This window comes from Pristiophorus japonicus, chromosome 3, assembly GCF_044704955.1.
Source record: "Pristiophorus japonicus isolate sPriJap1 chromosome 3, sPriJap1.hap1, whole genome shotgun sequence".
Classification (NCBI taxonomy): domain Eukaryota; kingdom Metazoa; phylum Chordata; class Chondrichthyes; family Pristiophoridae; genus Pristiophorus; species Pristiophorus japonicus.
The window spans coordinates 151,675,378-151,691,472 of NC_091979.1; the positions used below are offsets into that span (position 1 = coordinate 151,675,378).

General features: G+C 47.4%; 1 protein-coding gene across 3 annotated transcripts in view; it reads right to left on the reverse strand.

Annotated features, from left to right (window-relative positions):
- Window positions 1–16,095, reverse strand: part of hecw2a (HECT, C2 and WW domain containing E3 ubiquitin protein ligase 2a) — a 599,390-nt gene that overhangs the window by 325,308 nt on the left and 257,987 nt on the right. For all 3 annotated transcript variants that reach the window (XM_070875901.1, XM_070875903.1, XM_070875902.1), the window contains one exon: window positions 4,851–4,945. In XM_070875901.1, the coding sequence (XP_070732002.1) occupies window positions 4,851–4,945 (95 nt within the window). The remainder of the gene's footprint in view (window positions 1–4,850; window positions 4,946–16,095) is intronic.

Genomic DNA, 16,095 nt, shown 5'->3' on the forward strand with positions numbered 1-16,095 from the left:
GAGGGGGGGAGGGAGAGAGAGAGGGAGCGGAGGGAGGGAGAGAGAGAGGAGGAGGGGGGAGGGAGAGAGAGAGAGGGAGGGAGGGGGGAGGGAGGGAGAGAGAGAGGGAGGGGAGGGAGAGAGAGAGAGAGGGAGAGAGGAAGAGGGGGAGGAGAGAAGGGGAGAGAGAGGGGGGGAAGAGAGAGAGAGGGGGGAAGAGAGAGAGAGGGGGAGGAAGAGAGAGAGAGGGGGGGGAAGAGAGAGGGGGGGGAAGGAGAGAGAGGGGAGGGAAGAGAGAGGGGGGGGGAAGAGAGAGAGGGGGGAGAAGAGAGAGGGGGGGGGAAAGAGAGAGAGAGGGGGGGGAGAGAGAGAGGGGGGGATGAAGAGAGAGAGAGTGGGGGGTCTGGTCGGGGAACAGGAGCTCGGGTCGGGTCAGTCGGGGGGAGCGGGTGTCGGGTCTCGGGGGGGGAGCGGGGTCTCGGGGCGGGGGGGGAGCGGGTCTCGGGTTGGGAAAGCGGGTAGGGGGCGGGGGGAAAGAGAGTGTCGGGTCGGGGCACAGGGTGGGAGCGGGTGTCGGGTCGGGGCGGGGGGGGGGCGGGGAGCGGGTGTCGGGTCTCGGGTCGGGGCAGGGGGGGGGAGCGGGTGTCGGGTCTTGGGTCGGGGCGGGGGAGCGGGTGTCGGGTCGGGTCGGGTCGGGTCTGGTCGGCCGGGGGAGCGAGTGTCGGGTCTGGTCGGGGGGGGAGCAGGAGCTGGCCGTGGGAGGAGCCTCATTCACGCAGCCCCAGTGAGGCCATTCAGCCAGGGCTAGGGGCTGCGTGCTTTGGGGCCCCTCCCACACAGTTCGGCGCCTGGAGCTACTGCACTTGCGTGCCGACTGTAGCGCGCATGTGCAGAGGTCCCGGCACTGTTTTCAGCGCCGGGATCTGGCTCCGCCCCCCCCACAGCTCGGGCTGGCTGCGCCGAGAGCCAGAGGACCTGTAAGTCGGTGGAGAATACCGAGGATTTTTTTAGGCGCCGTTTTAGGCTCGAAAAACGGGCGCCCAGCTCGGAGGGGCGCCCGTTTTTTTTTCTTGTGGAAACTTGGGCCCATAGAAACATAGAAAATAGATGGAGGAGTAGGCCACTTGGCCCTTCGAGCCTGCACCACCATTCAATAAGATCATGGATGATCATTCACCTCAGTACCCCTTTCCTGCTTTCTCTCCATACCCTTGATCCCTTTAGCCATAAGGGCCATATCTAACTCCCTCTTGAATATATCCAATGAACTGGCATCAACAACTCGCTGCGGTAGAGAATTCCACAGGTTAACAACTTTCTGAGTGAAGAAGTTTCTCCTCATCTCAGTCCTAAATGGCTTACCCCTTAACCTTTGACTATGTCCCCTGGTTCTCGACTTCCCCAACATCGGGAACATTCTTCCCGCATCTAACCTGTCCAGTCTCATCATAATTTGATATGTTTCTATCAGATCCCCTCTCATCCTTCTAAACTTCAGTGAGTACAGGCCCAGTCGATCCAGTCTTTCCTCATATGTCAGTCCTGCCATCCCGAGAATCAGTCTGGTGAACCTTCACTGCACTCCCTCAATAGCAAGAATTAGGAGACCAAAACTGAACACAATATTCAAGGTGAGGCCTCACCAAGACCCTATACAACTGCAGTAAGACCTCCCTGCTCCTATATTCAAATCCCCTAGCTATGAAGGCCAACATACCATTTGTCTTCTTCACCGTCTGCTGTACCTGCATGCCAACTTTCAATGACTGATGTACCATGACACCCAGGTCTCGTTGCACCTCCCCTTTTCCTAATCTGCCTCCATTCAGATAATATTCTGCCTTGGTGTTTTTGCCCCCAAAGTGGATAATCTCACATTTCTCCACATTATACTGCATCTGCCATGCATTTGCCCACTCACCTAACCTGTCCAAGTCACCCTGCAGCCTCTTAGCGTCCTCCTCACAGCTCATACCGCCACCCAGCTTAGCGTCATCTGCAAACTTGGAGATATTACACTCAATTCCTTCATCTAAATCATTCATTTATATTGTATATAGCTGGGGTCCCAGCACGGAGCCCTGCGGCAACCCACTAGTCACTGCCTGCCATTCTGAAAAGGACCCATTTATGCGGATATCCACCCATTTTTGCATCCAGTTATTTTCCGGTGTCACATCTCCCAGACACCAGAAGTACTGGCAGGTGCTGGAAAAGGCAAATTCAAATTTAAAGGACTAGAGCAGGTACATTAAAAGCATGCCGTAAAATATTTATTTGTGACCTGTTTTTCTTTTTTCTTTTATTTTACTACTGTCTGTTGATTCAATCTCTACATCTGTGATTTCTGATATGGACTTTCCATTTTTTCATCCACTCATCCAAAAAGGCCCAATGGGTTTCCCATTGCAAAAGCACCTATGTTTTTTTGAGAAAGAGGACGAGGAACAGATGGAGATTAGGCACAGCAGGATGCATATGGCCCGCAACCACCAGTACCCCCAATGCAGAATACACAGACCAAGGCATTCCTACCTCAGCTGACCCAGGACCAGCACTCGCTGAGGCTATGGTTCACAACCAAAACCATCAATGAATTAACTCCACATGCTGCAACCTCACCTACAACCTAGCTTCACCACCGGCACCGGCACTGTCAACACCTGCAAACGTCACCACCGGCCCCAATTTTTATGCTGAGCGGTTATGCTAAGGGGTGCCACTGGGGGTACCAGTAGCAATAGTCAATCAGCAGTGCTCGAGCTAGTCATGGACAACAGCACAACCGGCTAATCCAATTTTAACAAGGATTTGCCAAAATACAAGAAGTCATAGATTGCACCCATGACCATACATACACCTTTCATTAATCTCATCATTTCCATCAACCAGAAAGAATTCCATTTGCTTATATCCAGCTCAGTTGTGACCATAGCATCAAATTGTGCAAGTGAAGCTTGCTTTCTGGAAGCTGTTACGCTCCCTTCATTTTAAAGCAGTCCACTCTGCCACCATTCTTTCAAGCAGAACAAATGCCAAATTTTTGGATGAGAGATTAAAGACACTCTCTACGGTCACCCTGATGGCACATCTGTGCTTTCCAAGGACACCAGCTGAGTACTGCTAGAACAAGGTCTAATCATCACACAATTTTGAAGGCACAATTCAGGTGCCTGGATCAGTCTGGCGTGCTCTGCAACATAGTTGAGCCAGAGTCTCCAGGTCTCCTCTGCAATGAGGCCTCCTTTGCAAGGGCCAAGGGCAACAGGGGAATCAGGCAGACAAGCAGCAGCAGCATGAAAAGGTGACAGAGGACAGCCTGTTGCAGGCTGCAAGAAAAATTTGCCCAATCTGATACAGGAGACTTTTACTCGGCCACCCTCACATCTGCCCACTGCATCAACTGTTTCTCCAGTCGCTCCCCCGCACCGCCCCCCCCAGCCCCCGCCACCTGCTTTTACCAGGTGTAAGAATTTCACGGTCATTCACTGGGTAGAAGTTGGGCAAATAGTCCAACTCACCGCCCGCGAATGCCCTATTCCCAGGGATGCGGTGGATCTGTCATGAGAATTCTTAGCAGATTGCAAGTTCCGAGTTTTAGCACATGTCGAAACCCGGAACTTGCGCAGCCCCTACGGGCGCGTACACACCTCATACACACCCTTACGGGCCGCAAATTATGGCCCAATGTATCTTCTTAACTAATAAGGTTTCAGGATTGGGAAATAAATAGCAGAAGAACTAAGAGGAGAGTAAATTAGAATGGCTGAATTGAATGACAAATCAGGTAAAAAAAGAGAAATGAAAGGAGGGAAAGAAAGAAAGAGAGAAAAAAGAGACAGAAAGGGAAAAAAATAAAATGACATTTTCAAAATCTAAAACAATCAATAACCTGAAGGAATGAGAATCCACACTTATAATTGTTTCCTTTCTGGGCAGACATTGATTGGTGGTCATTAACAATTTTCACATCGTTAAAAGGGTATTTACGCCATTAATTATTTGACTTAACTTTCTGTGGTGAGTTTAATGAACAATTAATGTGCAAATCCAGCAACTTCATGAAAATCACGTGAAGGTTAAATTTCCATTTTTGCGAAGCTAACGGCAACAACTTGTGGTGATGCACAATTCACGGGGTATTGCTTCATCACTACAAATTGTTGGCTGGTTTGCACATTATTGTCCTGCAAATTCTCCATACTTCTTTCCCCTCTCAACCTCATGCTCCATACAAATGTTTTTAATCATTCATGGCCACTTTCTTGACTTTGCTTGTTCTTGACGTATGATGTCAGTATCATAATTACTGCGCTTAGCAATTTAGAAGTTGTGAGCTCAAATTCCAACATTGCAAGCTGCAAAAATGAATTCAACAAATCTGGTAATCTAGCACCAAAGCTTTTGGATCATCATAAAAACCTCAAGTACTTCACTAATATTCTTAAAGGAATGGAGCCAGCCAGCCCTCCCCAATTTGGCCAACACAAAACTCCACTCCATGGTTGATTTTCATCAGACTTTTATCAAATCCCAAGTACCTGCACTTTATTAAAGTAAATCCATTACCTACGTTAATTCACTCTCTCCTTAAAACCATGAAATTCTCTACCACTCTCAGTTTGCTTTTCTTTTCACAATGAAGAAATAGTGATTATTACAAACTTGTCTAATCTTTTTGCAGCCTTATTTTCATAATTTAGCCTTGTTCCAATCCTTCTGTAAAACCTGACCCAATAAAGTTGGGTTTCCAAGTGGACAACTTGCTGGGTCACCCCATTTTGCCTGAAATTAGATCTCAAGTCAGTTCACACATATACTTGAATAGTATTGAACCAAAACCAAAAGCATGCAGCAAATGTTCTACTTACCATAACAGCTGGGTTTTTCACTGTAATACATGGGGTGGTGGCTCGCAGTGCTCCACTTACACCATGATAATATTTAAAGCAGATTTTAGTTTCAGCTGAGGAGCAAAGATAGAAAAATGTGGATGAATTCTACAAGATGAATACAGAAAAATAATTTTTCAAAAGCATAATTTCTAAAATCTGTGTTGCGAATTGTGACATAGCATTCAATATACAGGCCATAGTTTTTTTTAAAGTAACGACCTTAAACACATCTTATACTAAAACTGGAACACAGCAAATAGGTGGTGGGAGCTGCTTATCTCTGCTACTGTATGTTGGCAAGGCCCAGTCTTCCTGTGAGCTGGGCGCAACTCTCCCCACTGATATCTTGGTCAGTGATATCAATGAGAGTATTAATTTTACATCTTAGGGATACTTTTCACTGCTTGTGGCAAGCCTCAGCCACCAGAAGCACACAATGGCGGTTCAGGTGTACAGAGTGCACTGTTTTTCCAATCATAAATTTAAATAGTCTTAATTTTATGTTCAACCTGTGCCCAACTTTCCAATACGTGTTTCCGGGGTCCCCCGCTGGCAACAAAAAGTTGAAAAATTCCCCCAATACACGATGCGGCAAACGGCCTCCTTCTGTGCTGTATGATTCTATAAAGCAGCTGATGATGGCAGCATAATATTTATATATATATATGTTATTATTTACATATTAATATTGTAAATAATCACAATATTCAGGCAAAGGGTCTCAAATCGAATGTTAACCAGTCTTTTCTATTTTCAGATGCTGTCAGACATGCTGCATATTTTCAACAATCACAATTTTTCTTTTTATCACCCAAATTTTCTATAGATTTCAGGGGCTGGATTTTCGGCATTTTGAGATTTCGCCTGTTTCTAGGCACAAATCGCGGCGAAATTAAAATTTTAGCGCTGGGTTAGCGTTCGTGTCAGAGCGCGCAACTTTTGCCAAATGAAAGTTTCAGACAAATTTAGTGCTAATTACGGCATTGCATCACAGAATTTGTGCGTCGGAGCCGAAAGTTCCGGCTCCAATAAAAATCGGCTGTTCTGCACATGCACAAATTTTTTTTAAATTCCCGCGCTTCTGGTCTGCTGTCCAATTGCAAACGTTAATGCAGGGTGCGGCCGCGTGCATGTGCAGTTCACCCGGGGCTGAATCAACCATTTTATTATTCGAGTTTGATGATGGAGGAAGAGGACAGCAGGCAGCGTGCCAGATGATTTTCACAAGAGGCTAACGAAGCTCTTGTGGGGGCTGTGGAGAGGGAATGGCGGAATTACACAGTGGTATGGATCTAGATTCCTGACAACCATTTTTAACAGAATATGGAGGGAATTTGCTGAGGAGGTCTCTGCCTCAGACACAGTGGCCAGGAGTGGGAAGCAGTGCTGGAAAAAGTTTAATGATCTTTGTCGGGTCGTTAAAGTGAGTACAATTTTTATTACTTAAATTATAAATCTGACACACTATTTGTTCTCATGCTGTTGCTTTCTCTCAGTACTCTGTGGGTTGTCTCCTAAAATGCAGGACACATAGGTAGGCTTCGTGTGGCATCCTTTTTGCCATGAATGATCTTTACACATTATTAAGATTGCTTTCTGAGATCTCATAAGATGTTTCTGCACTTCGATATCCTCCTGTTGAACCACGGCCATTAAACAGAGGACGGTATTACATTCAGACAGTATGGTATAAGTGCTTTGGTGGCTGTGTGTGTGTGCCAAAAGAACAGATGGACCCTTTGGTAACTATTCCCATTTTCATCTTTGCAGGCAAAGAAGTCCCACAACCGCTGGGAGCACTTAGAGGGGAGAGCCTGCACGATTTTTAAAGTTCAGTTCACTGGGCCACCGGGGAGGATTTCGGCCGGGCCACTGGCTTGGTACCCAAGAGTCGGTGCCAGGCTGCCTGCTGGCGGCCTGGCCAAACCCGGGGGCATCATTATTGGGCCAACATGGCAATCCGCCAACAAAACAAAAAAAATGCCGGCAGTGCGTCCTCATCTTTAATGGAAGCCGCACCGTCATTTCAGAAGGCCACAACCTCACTGCACCGCCTGAGAAAAGCAGCTTTTGGCAATGCCCAGCGGGAGGAAGATTTTCTCGGCGGAATTTCGCTGTCGGCGGGGGGAACGTCGGCAGTGCGCACCCTGATGAAGCACTGAGGACGGATCGGCAGCAGCAGAGTGGTGGGGGGGGGGAGGGGGAGGGGGGGGCGCAGGTCACCACCAGGATACCGCAGGAGTGGAATTGTAAAAATGGTGGCCATTACACGAATAATTGGCAGTCAATGTACTCCGCAGCATGGCCGCCGATTTACGGTGGTAGCAGGCCTCAAGGAAAGGGGCAATTTTGGCCCCATTCAACATCTTCAACTTGATAAAGACTCACATTATATAATTATGCAGGATACCATATGTTCTTTACACCTTTCAACATTTGTATTGTTAACCACTACACAGTGAAACTAGAAAATCCAGGTAACATTGCACAAACAAAGCTTGTGCTTGAGGTGAGGATGTCACAGCTGCTGAGTGATCTGAGTGATAAAATCTGTCTTACAGTTAAATCAGACTCTGCCATGAAGTACCAAAACTGCACAAGTACCATCCCAAAGAACAGCTCCCTGGTTTAAATTTTTTTTTTTTTGAAGTATTTTTGTTTAAAAATCTCCTCCAAAAGTCCATCTACTGCAACGACAAGAGTAGTAGAAACACTACAGTAGTTCAAGGAAGAGATCCACTCACATCATTCAAAAATACTCTGCAAAGTCCATAGGATATAAAAACAACCTGTGTCTGGTTACGCACCTGAGCCATTCAATACTTTTTTCACATTTCCCCCTCTTTCCTTTTTCTCCCTCCCTGACCTTTCTTCTCCTGTCGTCATGCTTCCTTTCATCTCTTCTCTCTCGAATACTCTGCCCTCCCAAATCCCTACCCCAATGCTTCATTACTCTTTGATCTTCCTACTCTCCTGCTGCCGTCCCAGGCTTGACTCCCTCCTTACGGCGTGCATCTGTGCCTCTCTTGGCATCCTATGAAGGGCCCATCGAGGCACTCGTCGCTGCCTCCTGACAAGCAGCAACCCCAACTGTCCCATCCTACTCTCTCGCCAACCTTCCCGCCCAGCACGCCCACTGGGAGCTAACCTTGCCAATCTCCTCCCTGTCCAACTCATCCCCCCACAGTGCTGGCCCTGTGGACGCAGGCAGTGGGGCAGCCATTACCGACCCTCTCCGCATCTCCCTCCAGAACGTCTGTTCACTTGCGAACAAAGCCCTTCCCATCCAGGAGCTTATCGTGGATGATGGCATCGACATCATGGCCCTGGTGGAAACCTGCTTGATGGATGATGACTCCTTACCCTTAAATGAAATCTCCCCGCCTGGCTATACCTTCCACCACTTGCCCAGACCGCGGTGGTGACGGTGTGGCTCTCATCAACAAATCACATCTTGGTCTGTCCCCTACTCCTCCTGCACTTTCTCCTCCTTTGAGCCGCTCACCAGATTCCACCTCTCTCACCTCTCATTTAAAATTCTCATTCTCTACCACCCACCCAAGTACCATAAACATTTTACCACCGATACTTATAGATTTACTAAGACAGAGATAGACAGTTTCTTAACCGATAAGGGATTAAGGGGTTAAGGGGTTATGGGAGCGGGCAGGGAACTGGACCTGAGTCCATGATTGGATCAGCCATGATCGTATTAAATGGCGGAGCAGGCTTGAGGGGACATATGGCCTACTCCTGCTCCTATTTCTTATGTTCTTATTCTTATATTCTTATGATATTTATTTACTCCTTTCCTGTCTCTGCACCGAACGACTTCTCATCCTCGGTGATTTCAACCTCCATCTCAATTCATCATGTTCTCTCTCCTTTAAGTTCACGGGCCTTCTGTCCTCCCTTAATCTCTCCCTTCATGTAAAGACCCCAACCCATATTCACGTTCAGCCCCTCTACCTTGCCATCTCTCGTGGCCTTGCTACTCTGACCACTTCCTCATATCGCTCTCCACCCACATCCCCCTTCCAACCCACCCAACCCTACCTCCTTATGTGTCCGCCCCTGGAAAAAGATGGCTTTTGACTCTCTTACAACTGCATTTATCAACTCCGAACTGTCCAGCCTTTGGCCCTCCATTCACCATGACATCTCTGCTCAATCACACCCTCACCACCACCTTTGATGCCCTAGTCAAATGAATATTGGGAAGACCGAAGCCATTATTTTCAGTCCCCGCCACGAACTCCGTTCCCGAGATACTGACTCCATCCCTCTCCCCAATTCCTGTCTGAGGCTGAACCAGACTGTTAGCAACCTTGGTGTCATATTTGAGCCTGAAATGAGCTTTCGACCACATATCCGCAGCATAACTAAAGACCGCCTATTTCCACCTCCGTAACATAGCCCGTCTCGGCCCTTGCCTCAGCTCATCAGCTGCTGAAACCCTCATCCATACCTTTTCTACCTCTGGACTTGACAATTCCAATGCACTCCTGGCTGGCCTCCCACATTCTACCCTACGTAAACTAGAAATGATCCAAACCTCAGCAGTCCATGTCCTAACTCGCACAAAATTCTGCTCACCCATCACCCCTGTGCTCGCTGACCTACATTGGCTCCGGGTTAAGCAATGCCTCGATTTCAAAATTCTCATCCTTATTTTCAAATCCCTGCATGGCCTCGGCCCTCCCTTTCTCTATAATCTCCTCCAGCCCCATAACGCCACCCCCCACGCCCACCCCGCAAGATGCCTGCGCTTCTCTAATTCTGCCCTCCTGAGCATCCCTCAACCACTAATAGCCAAGCCTTCTGTTGCCTAGGCCCCCAAGCTCTGGAACTCCCTGCCGAAACCTCTCTGCCTCTCTTCCCTCCTTCTAGACGCTCCTTAAAACAGACCTCTTTGACCAAGCTTTTGATCCACTGCACTAATTTCTACTTGTGCGGCTCGGTGTCAAATTTTTAACGCATAATACTCTTGTGAAATGCCTTGTTTCACTACACTAAAGGCACTATATAAATACAAGTTGCTGTTGTTGTTGTTGTTAAATATCACTGTTAAACTCCCACAAAAAGTTACGCCTTGTTGAAAGTGGTGTAACTGGATTTTTAACAGTGTATTAGCTGCTGAACAATCATCTGGTCCTGAAAAACTAACTTTATATTTGTGTTATGTCAAATTTTTCCATTAATATGATAAGAATTAAATGGTTTTTAAAATAATTCTTTATGATATTTCAGCTTCTACCTTAATCTTATGTGTATGTCCCAATCTTTATTTCGCTCTGTAAAATTAATAAAAAAGTAAATTATAATCAGTGCATTTCATATCCTGCTTTACTGTCTGTGAGAATTCTTCAATGTGATTGACTGCTTAGCTTGCTTGATGACATCACTGGCGCCAGATTCAAACCAAGGTCGGGAGAGTTGAAATACATGCTGCAGAGATCACTAGATTTTTATGGGCAGCTGTCTTCAAGGTCAAAGGCGATCGCCATCGCTTGAAGAATTCCTTGAACGTGTTGTCGCCTCCCACAACCATGCCCATCTTTCCTGCAACTCCACGTTTGTAAAATCAGGTTTCCGCCCCTGCCACAGCACTGATCCACCCTTATCAAAGTCACAAATATCATCCTATTTGACTGTAGCCTGTGGTAAACTATTCCTCTTCATCCTTTTGACCTAGCGAGAGCCTTTGACACGATTGACCACATGCTCCTCCTCCAACGTCCAGCTGGGTGGGACTGCACTTACCTGATTCCATTCTTATCTATCCAGTCATAGCCAGAGAATCACCTGCAATGGCTTCTCTTCCCACTCCCAAACCATTAACTCGAGTCACCCAAGGATTCCACTTAGGCTCCTTCTATTTCTCATCTACAATTGCTCCTCAGCGACAGCATCTGAAAACAGGTCAGGTTCCACATGTAAGCTGACAACACCCAGTTCTACCTCACCACCACCTCTCTCGACCCCTCCACTATATCCAATTTGTCATGCTGCTTGTCTGACATCCAATCCTGGATGAGTAGAAATTTTCTCCAATTAAATATTGGGAGGGCTGAAGCCATTGACTTCGGGCCCCACCATGAACTCCATTCCTCTCTCAGGCCACTGTTTAAGGCTGAATTATATCGTTCACAACCTTGGCATCCTATTTCAGCACAAGATGAGCTGCTGACCATATATCCGCTTCATCACCAAGGCTGCCTAATTCCACCTCCATAACCCGTCGCTGCCCCTGCCTCACCTCTGCTGCTGAAACCCTCATCCATGCCTTTGTTACTGTTATGTCTCGAATAAAGCAATGTAACTGAGTACTATAGACGTGAGTAAGTGTGAGCTTAGTCTCTTTATTCTAACTCCAGAATGTTGGTACAGCATGGGAGGCCTGCTTAAATACAGTGCTCCCAAGGGATGCTGGGATCCCTTGGGACGCGAACAGATACACCCTCTGCTGGCGGGAGAATGCTGGTTACATAGTGTTGCAGACATAACATTACTCCCTCCCAAAGTCAATAGTACACTTATTTACAGGGTGAGACGATCTTTTCCCCTCCCTAGTCGATCGTCTCGGTACAAATGCAGGTGCAGGTGAGTTGGTTGGGCCTTCGCTGGGCTGCTGCGCAGATGGCCTTGCTGGGCTGCTGGGGATGATGCGTTCAGCTTCGTGGTCAACCGTGATGTCAATTGCCACTTGTGTGTGTGTCGGAGAGTCAAAGTTGGTGGTGTCCTCTTCAGGTTGCTCGTGGCAGTTTGTGAATTGCAGTTTGGTTTGGTCCGAATACTTTCTGCAAGTTAGTCCATTTGCGAGTTTGACGTGAAACACTCTACCCCCTTCTTTGGCTATGACAGTGCCAGCAAGCCATAGAAACATAGAAACATAGAAAATAGGTGCAGGAGTAGGCCATTCGGCCCTTCTAGCCTGCACCGCCATTCAATGAGTCCATGGCTGAACATGCAACTTCAGTACCCCCTTCCTGCTTTCTCGCCATACCCCTTGATCCCCCCATTAGTAAGGACTTCATCTAACTCCTTTTTGAATATATTTAGTGAATTGGCCTCAACAACTTTCTGTGGTAGGGAATTCCACAGGTTCACCACTCTCTGGGTGAAGAAGTTTCTCCTCATCTCGGTCCTAAATGGCTTACCCCTTATCCTTAGACTGTGACCCCTGGTTCTGGACTTCCCCAACATTGGGAACATTCTTCCTGCATCTAACCTGTCTAAACCCGTCAGAATTTTAAACGTTTCTATGAGGTCCCCTCTCATTCTTCTGAACTCCAGTGAATACAAGCCCAGTTGATCCAGTCTTTCTTGATATGTCAGTCCCGCCATCCCGGGAATCAGTCTGGTGAATTTTCGCTGCACTCCCTCAATAGCAAGAATGTCCTTCCTCAAGTTAGGAGACCAAAACTGTACACAATACTCCAGGTGTGGCCTCACCAAGGCCCTGTACAACTGTAGCAACACCTCCCTGCCCCTGTACTCAAATCCCCTCGCTATGAAGGCCAACATGCCATTTGCTTTCTTAACCGGCTGCTGTACCTGCATGCCAACCTTCAATGACTGATGTACCATGACACCCAGGTCTCATTGCACCTCCCCTTTTCCTAATCTGTCACCATTCAGATAATAGTCTGTCTCTCTGTTTTTACCACCAAAGTGGATAACCACACATTTATCCACATTATACTTCATCTGCCATGCATTTGCCCACTCACCTAACCTATCCAAGTCACTCTGCAGCCTAATAGCATCCTCCTCGCAGCTCACACTGCAACCCAACTTAGTGTCATCCGCAAATTTGGAGATACTATATTTAATCTCCTCGTCTAAATCATTAATGTACAATGTAAACAGCTGGGGCCCCAGCACAGAACCTTGCGGTACCCCACTAGTCACTGCCTGCCATTCTGAAAAGTACCCATTTACTCCTACTCTTTGCTTCCTGTCTGACAACCAGTTCTCAATCCACATCAGCACACTACCCCCAATCCCATGTGCTTTAACTTTGCACATTAATCTCTTGTGTGGGACCTTGTCGAAAGCTTTCTGAAAGTCCAAATACACCACATCAACTGGTTCTCCCTTGTCCACTCTACTGGAAACATCCTCAAAAAATTCCAGAAGATTTGTCAAGCATGATTTCCCTTTCACAAATCCATGCTGACTTGGATCTATCATGTCACCTCTTTCCAAATGCGCTGCTATGACATCCTTCATAATTGATTCCATCATTTTAACCAGTACTGAGGTCAGGCTATAATTCCCTGTTTTCTCTCTCCCTCCTTTTTTAAAAAGTGGGGTTACATTGGCTACCCTCCACTGATCCAGAGTCAATGGAATGTTGGAAAATGACTGTCAATGCATCCGCTATTTCCAAGGCCACCTCCTTAAGTACTCTGGGATGCAGTCCATCAGGCCCTGGGGATTTATCGGCCTTCAATCCCATCAATTTCCCCAACAATTTCCCGACTAATAAGGATTTCCCTTAGTTCCTCCTCCTTACTAGACCCTCTGACCCCTTTTATATCCGGAAGGTTGTTTGTGTCCTCCTTAGTGAATACCGAACCAAAGTACTTGTTCAATTGGTCTGCCATTTCTTTGTTCCCCGTTATGACTTCCCCTGATTCTGACTGCAGGGGACCTACGTTTGTCTTTACTAACCTCTTTCTCTTTACATATCTATAGAAACTTTTGCAATCCGTCTTAATGTTCCCTGCAAGCTTCTTCTCGTACTCCATTTTCCCTGTCCTAATCAAACCCTTTGTCCTCCGCTGCTGAGTTCTAAATTTCTCCCAGTCCCCAGGTTCGCTGCTATTTCTGGCCAATTTGTATGCCATTTCCTTGGCTTTAAACTATCCCTGATTTCCCTTGATAGCCACGGTTGAGCCACCTTCCCTTTTTTATTTTTACGCCAGACAGGAATGTACAATTGTTGTAGTTCATCCATGCGGTCTCTAAATGTCTGCCATTGCCCATCCACAGTCAACCCCTAAAGTTTCATTCGCCAATCTATCCGAGCCAATTCACGCCTTCAAAGTTACCCTTCTTTAAGTTCTGGACCATGGTCTCTGAATTAACTGTTTCATTCTCCATCCTAATGCAGAATTCCACCATATTATGGTCACTCTTCCCCAAGGGGCCTCGCACAACGAGATGGCTAATTAATCCTCTCTCATTATACAACACCCAGTCGAAGATGGCCTCCCCCCTAGTTGGTTCCTCGACATATTGGTCTAGAAAACCATCCCTTATGCACTCCAGGAAATCCTCCTCCACCGTATTGCTTCCAGTTTGGTTAGCCCAATCTATGTGCATATTAAAGTCACCCATTATAACTGCTGCACCCTTATTGCATGCACCCCTAATTTCCTGTTTGATGCCCTCCCCAACATCACTACTACTGTTTGGAGGTCTGTACACAACTCCCACTAATGTTTTTTGCCCTTTGGTGTTCTGCAGCTCTACCCATATAGATTCCACATCATCCAAGTTCATGTCCTTCCTAACTATTGCATTAATCTCCTCCTTAACCTGCAATGCTACCCCACCTCCTTTTCCTTTTATTCTATCCTTCCTGAATGTTGAATACCCCTGGATGTTGAGTTCCCAGCCCTGATCATCCTGGAGCCACATCTCCGTAATCCCAATCACATCATATTTGTTAACATCTATTTGCACAGTTATTTCATCCACCTTATTACGGATACTCCTTGCATTAAGACACAAAGCCTTCAGGCTTGTTTTTTTAATACCCTTTATCTTTTTAGAATTTTGCTGTACAGTGGCCCTTTTTGTTCTTTGCCTTGGGTTTCTCTGCCCTCCACTTTTCCTCATCTCCTTTCTGTCTTTTGCTTTTGTCTCCTATTTGTTTCCCTCTGTCTCCCTGCATTGGTTCCCATCCCCCTGCCATATTAGTTTAACTCCTCCCCAACAGCACTAGCAAACACTCCCCCGAGGACATTGGTTCCGGTCCTGCCCAGGTGCAGACTGTCCGCTTTGTACTGGTCCCACCTCCCCCAGAACCGGTTCCAATGCCCCAGGAATTTGAATCCCTCCCTGCTGCACCACTGCTCAAGCCACGTATTCATCTGCGCTATCCGGCAATTCCTACTCTGACTAGCACGTGGCACTGGTAGCAATCCTGAGATTACTACTTTTGAGGTCCTACTTTTTAATTTAGCTCCTAGCTCCTTAAATTCGTTTCGTAGGACCTCATCCCTTTTTTTACCTATGTCGTTGGTACCAATGTGCACCACGACAACTGGCTGTTCTCCCTCCCTTTTTAGAATGTCCTGCACCCGCTCCAAGACTTCCTTGACCCTTGCATCAGGGAGGCAACATACCATCCTGGAGTCTCGGTTGCGGCCGCAGAAACGCCTATCTATTCCCCTTACAATTGAATTCCCTATCACTATCGCTCTCCCACTCTTTTTCCTGCCCTCCTGTGCAACAGAGCCAGCCACGGTGCCATGAACTTGGCTGCTGCTGCCCTCCCCTGATGAGTCATCCCCCTCAACAGTACCCAAAGCAGTGTATCTGTTTTGCAGGGGGATGACCACAGGGGACCCCTGCACTACCTTCCTTGCACTGCTCTTCCTGCTGGTCTTCCATTCCCTAGCTGGCTGTGGACCCTTTACCTGTGGTAAGACCAACTTGCTACACGTGCTACACACATCATTCTCAGCATCGTGGATGCTCCAGAGTGAATCCACCCTCAGCTCCAACTCCGCAACGCGGTCCGTCAGGAGCTGGAGGCGGATACACTTCCCGCACACGTAGTCGTCAGGAACACTGGAGTCGTCCCTGAGTTCCCACATGGTACAGGAGGAACATAACACGTGACCAAGCTGTCCTGCCATGACTTAACCCTTAGATAAGCAACAACAATGCTAAAGTTTACTCACTGTTATAGAAGAGAAAAAAGAAAAACTATTCACCAATCACCAGCCAATCATTTACCCCCTTGGCTGTGACATCACCTTTCTGTTTCTTTCTACTTCTTTTTTGCCTTCTCCCTGTAGCTGCACTGGCTCGCCTTTTATAGGCCTCTTCACGCACCTCCGACGCTGCTCTCGACTGCCGCCGACGCTGGGCCCCGGACTTCCTGCTGTGCCTTTTATAGGCCTCTTCACGCACCTCCGACGCTGCTCTCGACTGCCGCCGACGCTGGGCCCCGGACTTCCTGCTGTGCCTTTTATAGGCC